The sequence below is a fragment of the Mya arenaria genome, chromosome 10 (assembly GCF_026914265.1).
Source record: "Mya arenaria isolate MELC-2E11 chromosome 10, ASM2691426v1".
Classification (NCBI taxonomy): domain Eukaryota; kingdom Metazoa; phylum Mollusca; class Bivalvia; order Myida; family Myidae; genus Mya; species Mya arenaria.
In genome coordinates this window covers 48,859,500-48,878,556 of record NC_069131.1, presented here as the reverse complement: position 1 = coordinate 48,878,556, position 19,057 = coordinate 48,859,500, and the positions used below count along the sequence as shown (strand labels likewise).

The following is a 19,057-nucleotide window of genomic DNA, read 5'->3' as shown; positions in this document are numbered from 1 at the left end:
AAACAATATTGACACTAAAGCAATACGCCTTTATACCACCCAAGAGGTCTTTTTCATTTTAGACTTTAGGCTGGTAACGGTGTAAGGGACAAAACTACCATGCATTTTTCTGTGATACTTTATTCAATTTCAGTTCATGGATATTGTTTTAATAATGATGTAAGTCATGCTTTCTGTTAATTAACGAAAACTGATTATTAAGAGTATTTTTTTTCTTATAGATTAAAAGAATATTAGTACAATATAGTGGGGCTGTTTGTTGTTGTTGCTGTTGTTATTTTTCTGATGTTTAGCAGATGATTATAATCATGAAATGCTCTGGACTAAAAATACTGCTTACTTGAACCGCTTGATTATGCCCCAAGTAAACTCATGATTCACTGGTCGTTCCAAGGTAATCAAATCAGAACTATTTCGAAGGGTGTGTGGTTTGTTCGTGGTGTGTGTATATGGTGTTTAAACGTTTGTGTCGCTAGTTCATTGTCGTCTTGCCCTTTGCCTCTCAACAGAGTTTTTGTGTGTTTTTACTCTTCTCATACTTGGCATATCCCAGTAGTTTTCATTGTATTAATGTGTTAATTATCACTACAAGTATTGCTGACTATGCATATAAAGCGTTTGAAATAATACGTTTTGCCGTACTGATAAAACATTCCATGCAATAGTTAGTTAACTTTAAACAAGGTACTACCTAAACGGGACAGAGGACACAGGCTACCGGGATTGAATTATAAATAAAACGTCGAAAATTCGTTGTCAAGCTCATTGTTTATGAGTGCAATGGTACTGTTATATAAATACAAGTACGTTATCACTGTAATTTTTTTATTTTAATATGGATAGCATTTTCTTAGACTTTTGACCAAATAGTTAATGATATCAAATAATAACTAATCTTATCATCCATAAAATAACGATCCTGTATCTTTTGTATATTTTACTGTACGTTCAGCAGGTAAATCCATGCGTTTAAGGTTTTTTTTTATTATGATATGTACTACAATATCAAAGAAACGTAAACTACAATAATAATTTAAACAATATATTTGCAATTAAATTTAAATCGATATTGACACTAAATGCAATACGTCCCTATACCACCCTAGATTATTTTTCATTTTCGACTTCAGGCTGGTGTTTAAGGGATACAACTCCCATTTTTCAGTTATACTTTATTTACAGTAAGTTAATACTGTTTTAATAATGATGTTGGTCATGCTTACAGTTATTACTGAAGTCACAGTTTTGTGACAAGATATTCCATCTTAAAATAAAAACAAAACGTCATAAGAAAACAATATCAGTATGTTTTATCCAATGCCGTACCATTGTTTTAGGTAATGTTTACGACAATCAAGCTTAAACAACATCTAAAGATCCAACGACATTCTTGGTTCGATTATAAACGTCCATTGATAATAATTATGGATGACAATGAATTAAAATATTAATGCTATTAACAATTCGTTTAACCGGCGATTTATCTCCCCAGTTCTGAGGGAAATAACGATCAAGCACATAACCATTTAACACGCATTGAACGGGTGATGCTCGGTTCCTATATTGAATCAATTTACATGCTGCTGAACCGCCGATCTACCGCCCCAGTAATCAAACAATTTACAGGCCATTGAACGTTCATTTGTCTGTCCAGAAATAATTAAAACGCCCCTAAACTTGCGATCACGCGCTCAAATACTGAACCAGCTGAACGGGCATACAAGTATTTTAAATGACACGCCACTGAACGGTAAATCTAACGCTTCGGTATTGAACAAAATAATACGCCGCTAAACGAGCGATCACATCCCCAAAACTGAAACAATTAACACGCAGCCAAACGGGCGATCACACGCCCCAATACTAAACCGATTAAAACGCTACTGAACGGTCGATCTCCCGCCCCAGTATTGAACAAATTGATGCCGTTGGTGGAGATTCAATAAAACTGTTATAATTCGTCAGAAATAATAACACATGGTTTTGTGATCAACTCCTTCCGATAAATGAACATTTTGAGTCATGTTTTTAGCTCGTAAAACGGACGTTTTTCTCGTTGCATTCAAAGCAAAAAAAGTAAAAAATGTACAGATCGGAATTATTTTAATAACATCCGGGGCTGCAAATCAACAGCCTTTCGGGTAACTAGAAACGTAATTATTAGGTGAAAATGATTTTAACATCACTAAGCCTTTCGACCTAAAGCTTCAGACGCTTATGATTTAAGTGACAAAGAACATTCCATCCTTGCATGTTTATAATTTCAAATATATCTATGTTCTTTACCTATTATGGTAAGGTTTCAAGTTACGAAGTCGTAGTTTACATCTAGTGGAATAAGAGGTTTTGAACACTACATCTATGCATTTTAATGAATAAGTTACCATACCATGAAGTGAACACAAACCATCGTAAAATTATATATATATGGTATTTGGAATACACAATTAAAAATATTGAAATATCTTAACATAAATAAGCCATTGATATATCGAGTATTTTTTATAAACAATGGCATCATCTCTGGTGTTTGTATACTATACATATATCGTGATTACCTCATCAAGCGTCCTCGGCTCCGGTCTCCATGTGTCAGGTGACGTTAAATTGGCGGCCATGATGACCGTGCACGAGGCGACGACTGGAGGCGGATGCAGTTCACGTGTACATGTGTCCTCGGTGATGCATGCGGAGGCTGTCACGTGGTACATTCAAAACCTCAACGATTTTGGTGGACTTCCGTTTTCAATCGGTAAATCGTTTTTACTTTGTATATACTTGCTATCAATATAAAACAAATTCATTCAGGCACATAAATTATTTTCGCTTCCTTTTTAAATAAATTTTACCAAACTTGTTTTGCATTCGAAAACATCGATCAGGCTTAGACTTGAAGTTAAATTGTGTATTACATTAAAAATGTTTATATCCAGAGAATTTAAAATATAAATAGGTACATAACTGTTTTGAGAGCTCGAGAGTAGTTTCCAATTCATTTCATATTCAATTGGCCCATTATTTTCTCGATGGATTGCGTCACAGCTATAGTTCATTTTATAAACTTATGCAAATTCCTGCAAAGAATTATTTTATTTTTAAAGCTTTATTGCACTTTCTACGTCGTTTATATAAACATTATTTCTATAATACCGATGTGAATGTTGTTTGCGATATATGATAAGTATTTAAGAGATGCATTGTTTAACTATTTTATAGAGACTCATTGATGTTCATGATATATATTTCAATTGCTTTGTATTTTTGTCACCATAATAATACCCTAGATATCGTTCATCTTTGTAAAATCCTATTTGATATATAAAGTTATTACAAACTCTACAAACTCCAATGCGCCTACTTATATATGTCATTGTTATGTCTAGCTATTCAATAAAATGTAAGAGACATAGTGAAATCTGGGATGTTATAAACTCTGAAGAATTTAAACGATCAAAAGGTCATGTTTTTGTTCGCGTTTAATGGCATTTAATACGGTCTGGCTGTTTTGTGAAATAATACCTCGGTATAGAACCAACTTGACAAATAAGTTACTTCATATACTATTAGTATGCAGCCTTTTAAATGTACTTGCAATGTTAATGTTCGTTTCAATTCAAATAGCCATACATTGATATTTAGATGTGGAAGTTAACTCAGCTTACATACTTTTAATGAAGGCAAAACAAGTTAAAAACGCTTATTTATTGCAACGTGAAGTGGCAAAGTCGTATGCCACTCTAATTGAGTATTTGTTGTTGTTGTTTTTTTAAATAATATAATTATAGTATTTTATGTTCAAAAATTTATTCTGTATCAGAGATAACAGTTTATATAAAGCATCTGTTGTGGAGCGCCCCTCTCGAAAGTCGAATTAGGCATCCGAAATAATATCATGTTCTTCGCAAAAAATGCTTATTTAGAACAGTAGTAAATATTTTGATATACAGCTAACCAAAGTAAGTCACCTGTTTTTATTAATATCAGATTTTTAACCATTTTTATGAAGGGAGATTATAATACCTTCAGTCCATTGCTCGGGATAATAACCCGAATTCAATATATTGGTAAACAAATCACATAAATTATTCATTTAACATATTATCACTGCCATAGGCCTTACATCGTTTCAATGACTTAACAGCATTTATTATTTCTTGTAGGGATATAGGTTCATCCAGTTCCTGAAAAGAATTATTTGGTTTATTAAAATCATTAATATTATTAAATCTTCTGCATCGTGATTAATACCACCAAAAGTGATATTTATTTACTAATTATTTTCAAAATATTCACGAAATTCATTTAGAGGTATTTTGATTGATTTATAAGAAGACTTAAACTTAAAGCGTTTCCAAAACTCTCTTGGTCTGCTCTTTATTAAGTTTTCTTAAATTGATTTCTTTTTACGATAATTTTCTTATAATAAGTTTTCCGATCGCATAAAATAAATGAGTTAGCATCTGATTTATCAATATTAATTTTTTAACTGCTTCTAAATACAGGTTTCGTGCAACAATACAGACGTGGTAAAACAAGACTTTATAGATATAAAACACATTTTTTATAAACAAGCGTTTGTTTAATAACTTCATTTTATATAACGCTTCGTGACATCATAGGCATTGATATTCACGAGACGTGCGGAGATCCGACGTCAGCGACACAGACGGCGGTACTTCTAATGAGCGACGTACTTTCCGGAAATAAGACGTCACCACTTATAGGTAAAGCAACAATCTTTCCTGTATCTGAACTTACATTAAGTGCCTATCTGTCCCCCTATGATGTATTTTACGTCCATCGTTCAACTTTTGAAACAATCTATATTTTAAGTAAGCCGAATGGTCTGAAATAAACAAGTCTAGTTTAAATGTCGCTAGTTTTCGCACTTACGTTCCTTAAAAAAAATGTGATATTAAACCAGCTAAGCACGTAAAGTTTGTTTGTGACTTTACATTGAGAATGTGTCACATACACTATTTTGATTTCAGGTGTATTGGGCCCTGAAAGCAGAGCGGATGCAGCGGCCGTCGCTCCTGTCCTCGGGTCTGTCTCACCGGAGGAAAGGCTTCTGCAACTGCAGTTCTCCACCCCAGCTATCAATGGCGACGATTACAGAAAGTTCCAGAATGTGGCCAGTCTAGTTCCTGACGATGATCTTCAGATTGAGGTAACATTAATAATGTGTCGTTCTTTGCACTAATATACAATTATTCAAACTTCAATTGAGATAACATCGCAATTCTTTACTCGAATCGTCGTGCTTAAAACATATATGATTATTTGGTTTGAAGTAATAATGGTGAAACAGTATTCCGCGAAGAAACGATAAGATTGAACGAAACTAAACTTAATTTCTGGTTGTGTCACTATTTTGATTGACAACGCATAACAGGCACAACTTCGAATACGGCATCCCCGTGGCAGTATGCGACTTCAACGATTTTTGTAATGTATCGCATGACTGTTTGTCTTTGTGCGGAACTATGGGACCTCGTCACTTGTGAAATATTGCGGAGCCAACGTCATGTTTTGCTTAGTTATTTACATAGAATAGTACGTCACGTTCGGAAAAATAATATCACTCATAATACTTGACAACTGTGTTTGACAACTACCGCGAACGTCTATATAAACGACCGAATCTTATTTTGAACATGTTCACTTAGTGTCCTTCATGAGTGAACAAATAGCGTTTAATAACTGGGAGTAATAAATGTGTCGTTCTTTGTACTAATATTTAAATATTCAAACTTCAATTGAGATAACATCGCAATACTTGACTCGAATCGTCGTGCTTGACACTTATTTGATGATTCGGATTAAAGTCATAATGGTGAAAAAGAATTCCACGAAGAAACAATAAGTTTGAACGAAACTAAAATTTAAAAATATATAGGTATGTCACTAATATAATTGACAACCCATAACAGACATGACTGCGAGAACGGAATAACCGTGGTAGTTTGCGACTGCAACGTGCTGTTTGTGGAGTTATGTGATGTTCTTCCATGTTTCTTGTTTGTGATTTTTTTGTTTTAATGTTCTATGTATTTGGCGTTAACCCAGTGCCATTAAACCGGGTTTATGTTTTAACTTTTTGCTACTGAGCTTGTTTCTGTAGTTTTTTGTATAAATATTCAAAGTTTTTCTTAATGTAGCACCTGATTGTTCTATTTTTGACGGAATATATGGCATTGTCTCATGTGAAACATTGAGGAGCGAACGTCACGCTAGGCTAAGTTTATTTACATGCAGTAGTACGTCACGTTCGGAACAAAGTATATCCCACAAAAGACTGGACAACTGTGTTTGACAACTAAAGCGAGCGTCTATGTTAACGACCGAATCTTGTTTATACATGTGCGCTAAATATAAATTAATAAATAACTGGGCGTGAAATAAATGATTATCATGGGATGGATACTCAAAAAGTCATATACGTGTACGCTTCACGCCGTCTGTGCATTAACCAACTACGTCAAAAATCGCGGTTTTGTAATTGGTTTACTACAGATGTAGTACTGAAGTACTATAGTAACGTTTAATTTAAATCTTCTAAGCAATTAAGTAGGCAGGTCGGGAACTGCTCGGTGCTGACTTATTGTTTAGAAGAACTTAAATAAATGCTTTCAAAACGATAATTCTTTAAAAACATTCTTAGTATGCAGTGGAAAATACCCACAGTTGCCATTATATACCAGTGCGCATACACGAGCCTCTAAATAGCTCAGTATTGATAAAATCAACTAATGAGCAGATCGAAATTTGGCGGTTATAATCTTCTAAATGGATATTTGTTTGTCAAAGACCTTCTAAATGATTAAATGTGAATTTGTATTTATATGAGATTCATCACAAAGGTGATTTCTAAATATCTTTACTAATAATGTGTTCTCGCAACCGATATAATAATGAAAAAAAGCGATCCAAAAGTTAACATTTCAAATACAGTACATACTTTCAATTAATGAAGTTTATCTTTCTTATAAATAAATGTGATTTTTTAATGAACAATCGTGAACCATTAAGACACTTTAATCCCAAGGATGATAAAATAACGCAATAATTAACAAATATCAGCACCGAGTGTATAACAACGTCACTACGAGCACAAATTTACTGCGCAATTGGCGTATCACGTGATTTTCTAAATGCCCAAATTACTATAATACTTTAAATACTTATAATTTTCATATTCTAGCAAAGAAGTAATTAGTAATTATTTGAAACAAAATAATCATACTTACACTCTTATTTTCATAAAAACAAAATCTCAATTAAAAGCAGAATTATATTAGTTTTTGTTTTAATTAAGAAAATGTAGGTAGTAGGACAATTAGTATTGACAAATTTAATCGGCGATTTTTCACAAAATAACATTGACAATTTTTCATTCCAAAATGCTTGCATCACATTTACTTTAGAAACTGGAGCTTTATTGTCTTCATGTGAAATTTCTCCAGTCTAAACCCTCAAAAACATTCCGTAATTAGGCAACTACCCAGTACTGTTTACAAAGCCCTATGCTCCGCCCAATTATTTACCGTTATTGCATATAGTGAGTCACTGGTCGACTTAGTGATTCCGTTGGTATTCTTATACATTTCTGTTTAATAAAGCATCTTGTGAACCTAGGGCTTTATCAAACTCAATGAAATTATCTGAGACTCTTTCATATTTATATATTATACGTACTTTTATATATTTTTCTCTAATATTATAACTCGAAAAAATACTGGACCTTTAACATTTAAAGGCGTGGAATAAGCAGCTACAGCTATTTATTGCTCAAAAACTATTGCTCTGTGTTGAAATTTAAAAGTACATATAGTAAAATGTCCATAAACCTTAGTGATTTCACAGCTGTATCTTTAATAATAATGTAGCTATAGGTATCCTTGTTCATTTATTTAAAATCAATTATTAATGTCGTTTGTATTCCCTAATTACATATACAAGTCATTTGTTTCATACCGATAATTTCACCGATTGCCATATTACGCCTTGTTCAAACTAATATTATCACTGATATACATTTTTAATTGATTTTATTTTATACCAATAATTTCAGTGATTGACATTGAAATTTTATTCTTTATCAACATCCATGAAATGTAATGATTGGTCATAATTATAAGATTTCGTTATTCTATACCGAAAAGATAACAAACACTAAAAATGGTCGACACGTACTTGCCGCGATCATTTTTTTTTTATAAACGTTTGATTTCCATGTTTCTTTAATCTCATTGTCTGTTTCGGCTTCGTCATATTGAATCCTGGAATCAAACTTTAGTATATTGAATATTTCAGGTGATGGTTGCAACAATGGAACAGCTAGGTTGGAACCGAATCGCAGTGCTTTACCAGGATGACGCGGGCGTCCGGCATCTCTGGGAACGGCTACAGGAGTTGACCAGCAACCGCGGCATCTGCGTCTCCCGAGCAGCGGGTTTTACCGTCACAAACGGCATCATCTTAAGCCAGATCAGCTCGGCGTTGGAACACGTGATCGAGGACGAGATTTCCGGTCTCGTTTTCCTCGGAGACGCTTCCGTCGCTGTTAAGTTGTTCCGCGCAATCGATGCCTCTGGGTACACTAACAGCCCCGTCGTCATGTTGTCAGAATCAGCGTCTATGCAGATGGCCGTCTTCCGGCGCGCAGACGGCACGCTCATAGGGCGATCCCGGGGTGCCCTTTCCGTAGCACCGCTTTACATACCTGTAGAGGAGTTTCTACAACACTGGCGCGCAATATTTACAAACACGACCGTCTTTCAACAGCGCAGCGTCATCAACCCCTGGTTGGATGATGTATATTATGACGTCACCGGATGCGATACATTGGATTGCACCATAAATAATATGGATGCGATTCTGTACAACACTACATTTAGGGACTACTTCGACGATTTATACACATTTCACGCTATAGCAGGCGCGCACTTAATCGTTAAAGCAGCTAAGAATCAGTATACAAGCATTTGTGGTTCGAATACCGGCGACATGGGGTTGTGTGAAGATTTTATTGCAAATTTCAAGCCTGGTGACATGGTCGATGCAGTAAAGGGCATGGCCATTAATTTTAAAGACGATTTTGATTGGAAGTAAGTAAACGTCTTGACATGTATTATTATTAAACTCTTCCGTTAGATCGATATCAAGTCGTCCTTTTTTTCCAAACCATCATCATTAACATAAAAAGCAATATTCACATACCCTTTTGTAATTTTCATTATGGTTTTATTCTCGGTTCGATTAGTAGCTTAGTAGCTCAATATCCCAAACATACTTTTTTACAAGTGCCCATTTAATGTAAAGTATCAAGTTATGGTTCTAAAGATAAATAAATGCTAACCATATATTCCAGTCCTGCGAGCCTGGTCAGTGTGCCCGCGATTTCTCTAACTGCTCAATTGGAAATAGACGGTGACAACCGAAAGTACAAGTTGTACAACTTCCAGGCCGGGGAAAAGCTTATTAAGGTGTATTAAAGATACATGCATGCCTACAATAAATATACATATAAGGATTATTCAGTTTTAAGCTTTTCACAATACAGAAATGATCTAACAGCCGATAGAAAATCATCCAATTTAAAACATTTATTCTTATGATACAAGTATCATACTTGATACCGCTTGTGTTATTGTTTTATGACATGGCAAATGAATCGCAACCATAACAAGCCAAAAATATAATTATAATTAACTTAAATGTCCGCCTGTTTAAGGTCGGCGACTTCACAAGCGGTCGGCTTACGTTAAATACGAGCCTCATCCGTGACTACAATGGGGATATCGAGTTATTGTGGCCGCAGCTTCGGAAGGCAGTATGTCCCTCTGGTGACGATTGTGATGAGTGTTACTCTATTTCCAATCTTCAAGAACGCTATATTGTCGACGAAGGAGATGCGTATGTTGTCGGAATTAATCCCATTTTTAACTCAGATGGAGAAACCGGTTGTGGTGAGATTTCTGCGACAAACACGTATACGGTCGCTGAGGCGATTCGGTTTGCAGCCAACCAGATCAATAAGAGCAATTTATACTTTTCAAATTTAAAAATCGGTGTGATTGTGTTGTGTACGTGCAATAACCCTATAGTGGCGCAAAGAAAGATTTACGAATTGGTCAAAGATAGTGTGATGTTACGAGATGGAACAAGAGTAAACGTAAAGGACAAAATCATTGGATTTATTGGTGATGTTGGAAGTACCATCAGTATTTCCGTTGCCGAGGTTCTTTCCCGTCTCAAATACGTACAAATCAGTTACGCATCAACAAGTCCCGCCCTAAGTGACAGAAGCAAATATCCATATTTCATGCGTACAGTTACCCCCGACGACGCTCAAGCTAAGGCAATGGTCGCTTTGCTACACGATCTCGGAGCGGACTATATACAAGTCATTTTCAGCGCGGGAGCGTACGGCGAAGGTGGACGAGATAAAATTAAAGAGGAAGCCTTAGAGGTCGATATTTGTGTGTCGCAAACCATCGAAGTCACGGAGCAAAACTACCATCTCGTATATGACCAATTACTCAACACTGCAAGCGCGACGACTGTCATAGTTTTCCTACGATCTCACATGGTGCAGCCAATGATGTTCGAACTAAAGAAGAAAGTGAAACCAGGGGAGTTCATGTTTATCGGCTCCGAAGCGTGGTCAAGGAATACCCAAGTCTTAGAAGAAGACGATAAACAGATCATGCTTGGGTCCTTTACTCTTGTTCTTGAAATTAGTCCCGACAGTCTGCTCGTGGAACACACAAAAAGTTTAGACCCACTACCACTTGAGGTAAACCCCTGGGTTACTTTATATTTACAAGAGAAACTTGGCTGCTACTTCAAAACAAGCTTTAGAAAGACATACGCAAATGTATGCGATATGGCTGATCCTCTTAATAAACCAAATTTTGTTCTAAACACTTGGTCTACCTCAGCGTTTGTAGCAACTCGTGCAATGCTCATGGGAGCTCACCAACACCATATCAACACCTGTGGCACTGAGTCCACGGTACTGTGTCCACAGTTTAGGAGTCCCCGAGGTAAGAGTAACAGTTTATTATTGATACGTGTAAGATAGTGTTAGTTAATGTATCATCCTTATCATATTGTAATTGTAGTTATATTTCAAAACCCTTGATACACATAATACCCATTGCCCTCATTATTTATGTTTGATAATTATGTTTGCCTCAACTAAAGTAATCTAAATATATACATTATTTAAATATACAAACTAGCTTTTATTTTGTAAAACCATAAAGAGATAGACAACCTTGTCGAACAAATTCGGTCAGTCGAGCTTGACCTTGAGGGTAAAGGTGATGACGTCAAGGTTTTCACTGCGAATGGGGACGGCAACGTCGGGTACCGTATCTACAACGTCATACAAGACACAGGAGACAGGTCAAGATTAGAGTATAAAGAGGTCAGCAAAACGTTCAATATACTACCTGTAACTAAATTAAGACTCTATGATTTAAAACTGTCATATAAGGTTTAAATATGTTTATGTTTTGTTACTCTGAAATATAAAGTTACCAATATACAAACTGACGCCTTATTTGAGTTAAACTTTTAATTTGCTAGATTCGAAACTGATCGCATGATTAAAATTAGCTTTTCAAAGGCTCAAACAAAACTGTTATTTTCAAGATAAAAAGGTTCTAATATTAGTATGTTAACGATATGGTTGTTTTATCGAAACAAAGCTGTCTTCTTATCTTTAATAGGTTGGCCGGTACCCGCTCGAAGGGAGCTTTACTATCAACCTGAACAACGCTCATGTGTCACAAGATGCTGTTTCCGTCTGTCCAAACATACAGACATGTGAAATGTGTAAGAAGGAGGCTACTACAGTGCAGCCACAACCAAAGAGGTGTGTACGCATATTGATTAACAGGGGGAAACCAGAGAGGTCTGTACGCATGCTTAACATGGGGAAAACGAGACAGTGTGTACGGGATGTGTCGTTTTGTTTAGCTTATAACGGAGCGCTTTAACCTTTGTACTCAGAATATTTGATTGAGTATGTCGACATGTCGAAGTGCAAAAACATATTAATTTAAATTATAATCCTTCAAATTTAATTGCAAAGGGGGGGGGGGTTACCGTATATTTGAATGTACACACCCACGATACACTGCCAGAGGGGCAATCATTAAACAAATATGCATCATGGGCATGTTATACATCAATTTATTATTGTTAATGTGAAAAAAAACTGTCTCTCTATTTTTAGCATTGAACCGTTTTAAAGACAATTAAATAGTTACAGCGAAGACAATAAAGATCTTTGACTGTCGAATGCTGTACGTCCATCCTATTGTAGTTAAATAGAACCGCTAATGATATGGGCACAAATAATTATATCCCAACTATTCGCGGGCTATAACGCAATTACAATAGATCAAAAACGTGTTGCTCTGCAGAAGGAGTTAAAATAGTTTAATACGAAATAGTTATATACAAGGACCAGCTGTTATGGACTGTTTATCTGTAATAGCCAACCAAATAACGCCATTTTCGGAGAATGTATTGTATTTTCTTTTGTTACCCGCTTTGCTGTTTTGCATAACTGACGGTTTTTGGCGGAAAATAGTTTCTTCATATTACATAATAGCATTACTGAGGTGACAACTTAAATAGAGGAGTGGATTAAAAATGGATAACATATTAAAAGCCTAGCTCAAAGGCATTTTCATATTTATTTTACTTGTATACGTGACTTTTCAACAATATATTTTATGATTTGTTTTCATGGCCTTGTTACCACTGTTTGGTATTTCAAAACGTAGGCCATCTGTTTAAAGAAACTATAACATATACTCATTCAGAAATGTCAGTGCGTTTTATAAATTGTACAATTTATATTACAGTGAGGTAAATGTTGGAATGATAGCCATTGGGTCGTTATTTGGAGTGGCGATGCTCGCCGTTATCGTTCTTGTTGTTGTGATTGTTCTGTTGCGCCGAGCTCATATCAAAGACAAAGGTCAGTTATTGTTTTTGTTCGTGTGGCTATCCATTTGTGGCAAGTTTATGTTGAAGGTCAGTTTTGCGGCGAGTCTATGTTGAAGGTAAAGGTCAGTTATTGTTACTCATCTTAAGATTGTTCTCATACTGCGAGTTCTTGTAGGAGACAAAGGTCAGTTATTGTTTCTGTTCTTGTGTTTGTCCTTTTGCGGCGAGTTCATGTTGAAGGTAAAGGTCAGTTTTTGTTAATGTTCTTGGGATTTCTCTGTTGCGGCGACCCGAAGTCAGTAACAGTGTTGTTTTATAGTCAAACGAGTAGTTAACACATGCTATAAGATCTCTGTTATTGATTGCTGTGCATTGGACATGTGTTTCTGATATAAAACGCATTCTTTTAAATAAAGCATTTATTTTGAAACGTCATTCAGGTGTGACAATTAAAATCTTGTCAATGTTAAAGCTAAAATGACAACTACAGGGACAAGCCAATAAGTCATAGGTTCAAACAAAATTCCTGTTTAGAAGCATAACATATTTAGAAACCGTTATGCGAGGTTTTTATTATTTTTTGTGTTCATTTTCGTACGATCTAATTGATGACGGAATCCAAGTTTTACACAGTGCATTATAAATTTATAATAATATTTAATCGCCTTATCGATTTATGCTTGTTTTATAAAAAAAAAATCAACGACATCAACCACTTATTTATCATAAAATAAGTATAAATCGCTATTAAGGTTTAATCTTCTGACCCCAATTTCTCGAAACTTCTTAAGTTTAACAGGCTTAAGTCGCTTATTTCAATTAGCCTAAATACATACTGAAAATGGATTTTGATAAATGAAAAATGGCTTACTGTCATTATCATATAGGATATTCCTACATAGTTTCTAAAAACTCTTTCAAAAGTAAATAATACGCATTGTATAAAACAACAAAAATAGTGAGATTAGCTTAATCCTGTTATAAGAGACTTAAGAAGTTTCGAGAAATTGGGGCCTGTTTCATATTGATGTTAACCTTAAATATTCAAAGTTATTCATGTGTGTGCTTTTCTATCCAGACAAGATCTACATAAATCCAACGACTTTTGAAAGAGACCACGCCCAATCACATGTGTATCAACAGGATATGCATTTGATGCAAGTGCGACCGGAAGCTGTAGGAAAGTCAACTCCGCCACCCTCCCACTGTGACAGTAGTGGTATTTTTCATGACATAACCTTACATGATGATACTAACAAGACAGCTACGACCCAGACGTCCGATATGTGATTTGTGTGTTGATAAAAACACTGACCACTACGCGTGATTAAAGAGATAATCACTTTTGCGAGGTCGTCAATCTGCGAACGCACGCGAAAGGCGTTCATGCCCAAGTGCGAAGTTGTATTATTGCTATTATCTTTAAAAATAAAGACATCATCATCGTCATCATCATCATCATCATCATCATCATCATCATCATCATGAACATGATCCTCAGAATAATAAATTATACATGTATCAAACAAGTACTCAAGACGTCGATTTTCTCCTTAGTAGTTTGCATTTGTTTTTGCCTGTGGGTCACCAGTTATTTGCAAAAAACATATACACATTGTATTTTTGCCCTCAAATTTGTATTTAATGTTTGTTGTTAACAAATGGCTTGCATGTATATGTGTTTGTTTACTCGGAATAAATATTACCGAAACACATCGTATTTAAAAAAGCAAACAGAAATTAATGTATATGATTCTTCATCGATACAAAATTAAGTCTTATTATCCGTTTTAACTCTTCAAAGCACATATCAATTATTTTTTTCTAATCTTCATCCGCTATTTTTTTCTCCGTAACTCCTCGAAAAATTATTGACATTTGGATCAATTGATGCAGAAAACTTCTTAAAGTCTGTGACCTTGCATTTGTTAAAAATGGTAAAATTGGCGCCACTACCGTTATAGGCGTGCCGCGGCATCTGCATTATATCATGATGGCGCAGGTAATGTTGTGATATAATTATGTAAAAGTCAGTGACCCTGAATTTCGAAACAACGAGAAAACAGAGTTCGGCATAGTGAATTTTGACTATGCAACACATTTATGTTTATTATTCATAACGCATTCTTTACGATCATGCCTCAACATGATTACATTATTGTCATGAACTTACTTATAATATCCACTAATAATTTACTTTTGATGCATGTAAAATCAATAACAATAATTTGAAGTGTATTTATACTTCTTATATCAGTAAAATATTCCGTTCTTACTACATTATTATCGTTGACTAGTGTTGAAATTGATTTAAACTAGTTGACAGCTGAAACTTAAAAGTCCAGGACACGTTATCACCAACATAACTTCAGTTTATAATTCATCACTATGTGTTGTCTAGAGTAACTTCCCCTACCAGTACAAAGAGTGCTCAGACTTTCTTACCAAAACAAACGCTTAATTAATGGTATCAGTTAATAAATCAGTAGAATAACGCCTCCGTTAGTAATGATAATTGGGTACATATGGCAGTATATTTCATAATATTATACATAGCCGTTTGAATTATAATGATAAAATATGGAATCTACAGGAAAGAGCCAAACATTCATAAACTAGTCTCGAGTTGTTTAAGAGCACACAGATAAAAGCCACTCAGACTCCGCAAGACATACGGTTGACACTGATTGCATCAATATTAAAGAATCGGAAGACATAAATTCAATGTGTCTTTACCGGCTGTTATATAAATCGGTCTGAGAACCACGTTGTTGTAGAACTATAAATTACAAATACTTTGAAGAAAAGGATTATTGGAGAGTTCACCTATATTGGACAGATAAATCCGTCATTTAGCCGATATCAGCTTTGTCTATCTTTCACTGTCATGGGTAGATTTGGCCATGTCTCAGTATGGTACTCGTGTTTCAAATGCCTTTGATGTGGTGGATTAACTTTATATCACATAGCGCCTATTCTCGTATGTCATCCTATATACAGACCATTCGTGGCCTATTTCATTTTGAACATCCATTGGATATAACATTTGTTTTGCAATTTGTATATCAGGTTGAGAGCCTCATATGATGTGGATATAACGGGGTATGTCGGCACTCCACTGGCATTAAATTTACTGTGTACATTGTGATTAGGGAATTGTTTGACAATAAAGTAGTGTTCTTAACAGTAGGCCGATTGTTAACAACTTAATTAAAGTTAATTACGTGATTAACGAAATCGTTGTGAACTTTTAACGTCAAATATTTATTGATGTTCTCACATATTCAAATATGAACAAGTTCAGCTGAAACTGTTTCCTCAAATGCAGGCGATCGTTAGTGTAACTTTTAAATTTCCAGAGCAGTAACTATTTGAAAGGTCACAACAATAATGTTGAAAACGTTGTTAACTTTAACATTTTTTTAACAATCAGCCTACCGTTCCTAAAGTTCCTTTAATTAATAAAGTATGTTCAAATACAATATATACATGAGCTTTATGGAAATTACATTTATTGTCAGTTAATAAACTTGACAGATTTCACACTATTTGTGATATTTTTATTCCTTCATCACGGTTTTTTTAACACAGGTTTCACAACATAACGTCGACCTTTCTTTTACTCTTGACATCAATTTTATGTGAATAAGTTCATGAAACAAACAAACATTGTGATATCCAGCAAACACATGACGTTGGATCAACGTCGGATATAGGTTGGATTAAGGTCGCGACGTCGGCGACTTAAATACAACGTTGTATCAACGTCAAAATCACGATGTCAGTCCGACGTCGCAATTAGACATCGAACCGACGTTGTGATTTGGTTATTGTTTGTAATAAGTTGCATTTTTCAAGTTAATACATGATATACACATGATGTAACAAGAAGTTGCTCGAAAAATCATGATACTGTTGCAAATAAATACTAAAATTCGATCATGTTATAATTCAAGTTGCTTCCCTTGTCTGTGCCCTTGGTTTCTGTAATTGGAATTTCCGCATTGTGTCGCATGTTTATAGACTTTTTTTTTTTTTTTTTTGTTGTGTTGTTAAAATTCATCTTGTTAAACAAAAATCAGCAGAAATAAGTATATCGATAGCTTCTAATCATGTCATTTAGATAATTCCGAAAAAAAATGCCTGTTTAATTCCTTATCTTAAAATAGACGCGCGCAATTTTGAACCCATTTCGATCCGCCATATTGCTCATGAGTTGTACGAATATTGATGAGAGAGAAAGAGTCAATTACTCCTCTAGAGACTCGACGGTTCATATTTTAAATAATACAACAAGGTAAGTTGATGCAATGCATGTTTAAAGGTTTATAGCAATAACTTTCTGGTGTTTTACAAGGTTGTTTCAATGATTTTTTAGCATACATGTAATTCAACCCGATTCGCCCTCAATTGACATCGCGCCGATTTGTACTTTTAAGTATGAGAAAACAATGTTAATTATTCTCTTGAATAATGTCTGTAAATACTAGTAGTGTTTGTGTAATTTTGATCTTTGATCAGGATCCGAAAGGCCCATGTTATTTACCATTGTTTTTGTTAAATTCAATGTCATCCAGCAAAATGATATATTGTTATCAAATTCATATTATTGTGTACCCCTTTTTGACAGGTTTATGACGGATGATGTGATGCCTGGCTTAACGGTGAAGGGAAACAGGAGAAAATGACTTTCCAAAAGCAGTTTTTCAAGGTGTTCAAGGTAATACTTGCCAAGTCAAATCACATTCTTGACAGTAATCATTTAATTATGTTATTATTAAAGTGAGTACCAGGTATAGTCTTGTGCATTCACCTCTTATAAAAATAGCACTAGTGCCCGCTCAAGGAAAACAAAGCAATTATTCACTGGAAATTATTTCATACGCGATAGCTTTGATCACAGATTCTAGTAACTGAAATAAGTAAAACAATTAAAAGATAATGAAAAATACAGCAAATATTGTACCAAAACTGGAAAAAATTTGTTGTGTGGAATTTGATATCAAAACTTTATTTGCAGCAGTTTCAAGTCAATATAATTTTATTTGACAAGATCGTTATGTATTTCAGCAAGTGTCACTGTGTTTACTGCTGCTGAACATGAGGTTGATGGGGCAATTGGATCCTTTCTGAAGTACGCTCCAGACAGACAAGCAGGTGGAGGACTGTTTACACAAGTTAATTAACATACATCTCTAAACTTATAAATTTACCATGTGTCATTTAATTTAATGTGCCTTTATCATTTAATACTTTTAGTTTCTGTAAAGATTTGTTGTGAAAATAAAACTTGTACATTCTCTGAGTTGTTTGTTAATGAATTTAGGTGAATGCTGCGGTAATTCCTAACTACCTGTTACCTCTGTGGTATGCATATTTATATATGTATTTTGGTCGTTATCACGACGTTGTTTCAACGTCGTAACTCCGACGTTGTTTCAACGTCGTAACTCCGATGTTGTTTCAACGTCGTGATTTCGACGTCTAAAAAACTTTCATTTTCAACCAATATACAACGTTTATCCAACGTCAGTTTCTGACGTTGTTACAACGTCTTTCCAACGTCAATTGTTTGCTGGCTGAGCTTTATGGAAATTACATTTATTGTCAGTTAATAAACTTGACAGATTTCACACTATTTGTGATATTTTTATTCCTTCATCACGTTTTTTAACACAGGTTTCACAACATAACGTCGACCTTTCTTTTACTCTTGACATCAATTTCATGTGAATAAGTTCAAGAAACAAACAAACATTGTGATATTATGTTTTTACAGATCACATTGTTCACTAATGTTATATATTGTAAAGAATAAAAATAAGCGATGGCAACCTAAGATTGTCGTTAGCTGACTGTTCATTGGTTCACTGAACGTTCCAGAGCTTCCATCTACCTATCGACGAGCAGCACAGGGCTGACAACGACTAACTTCATTACGAACAAAATGTGGCATATTGGAAGATGTTAATACAAATCACATTATTCTACAAAGTGGAAAAGTAAAAACAAGAATGCAAGTACAAAATAAAATAACACCATTCCTAAAATAAAGCACAGATATATCCTTTATGGTGCCTTGTTA

At 34.8% G+C, this 19,057-nt stretch overlaps 1 protein-coding gene across 1 annotated transcript; it reads left to right on the top strand.

Moving 5' to 3' along the window:
- The first annotated feature begins 2,372 nt into the window (after window positions 1–2,372).
- LOC128206874 (uncharacterized) lies at window positions 2,373–14,673 on the top strand. The gene is made up of 10 exons (XM_052909577.1): window positions 2,373–2,752; window positions 4,620–4,724; window positions 4,992–5,170; window positions 8,317–9,110; window positions 9,374–9,488; window positions 9,737–11,051; window positions 11,274–11,437; window positions 11,742–11,887; window positions 12,888–13,003; window positions 14,051–14,673. The coding sequence occupies exons 1-10, from the start codon at window positions 2,512–2,514 to the stop codon at window positions 14,260–14,262; spliced, it is 3,387 nt and encodes a 1,128-aa protein (XP_052765537.1). The 5' UTR covers window positions 2,373–2,511; the 3' UTR covers window positions 14,263–14,673.
- The last annotated feature ends 4,384 nt before the right edge of the window (window positions 14,674–19,057 follow it).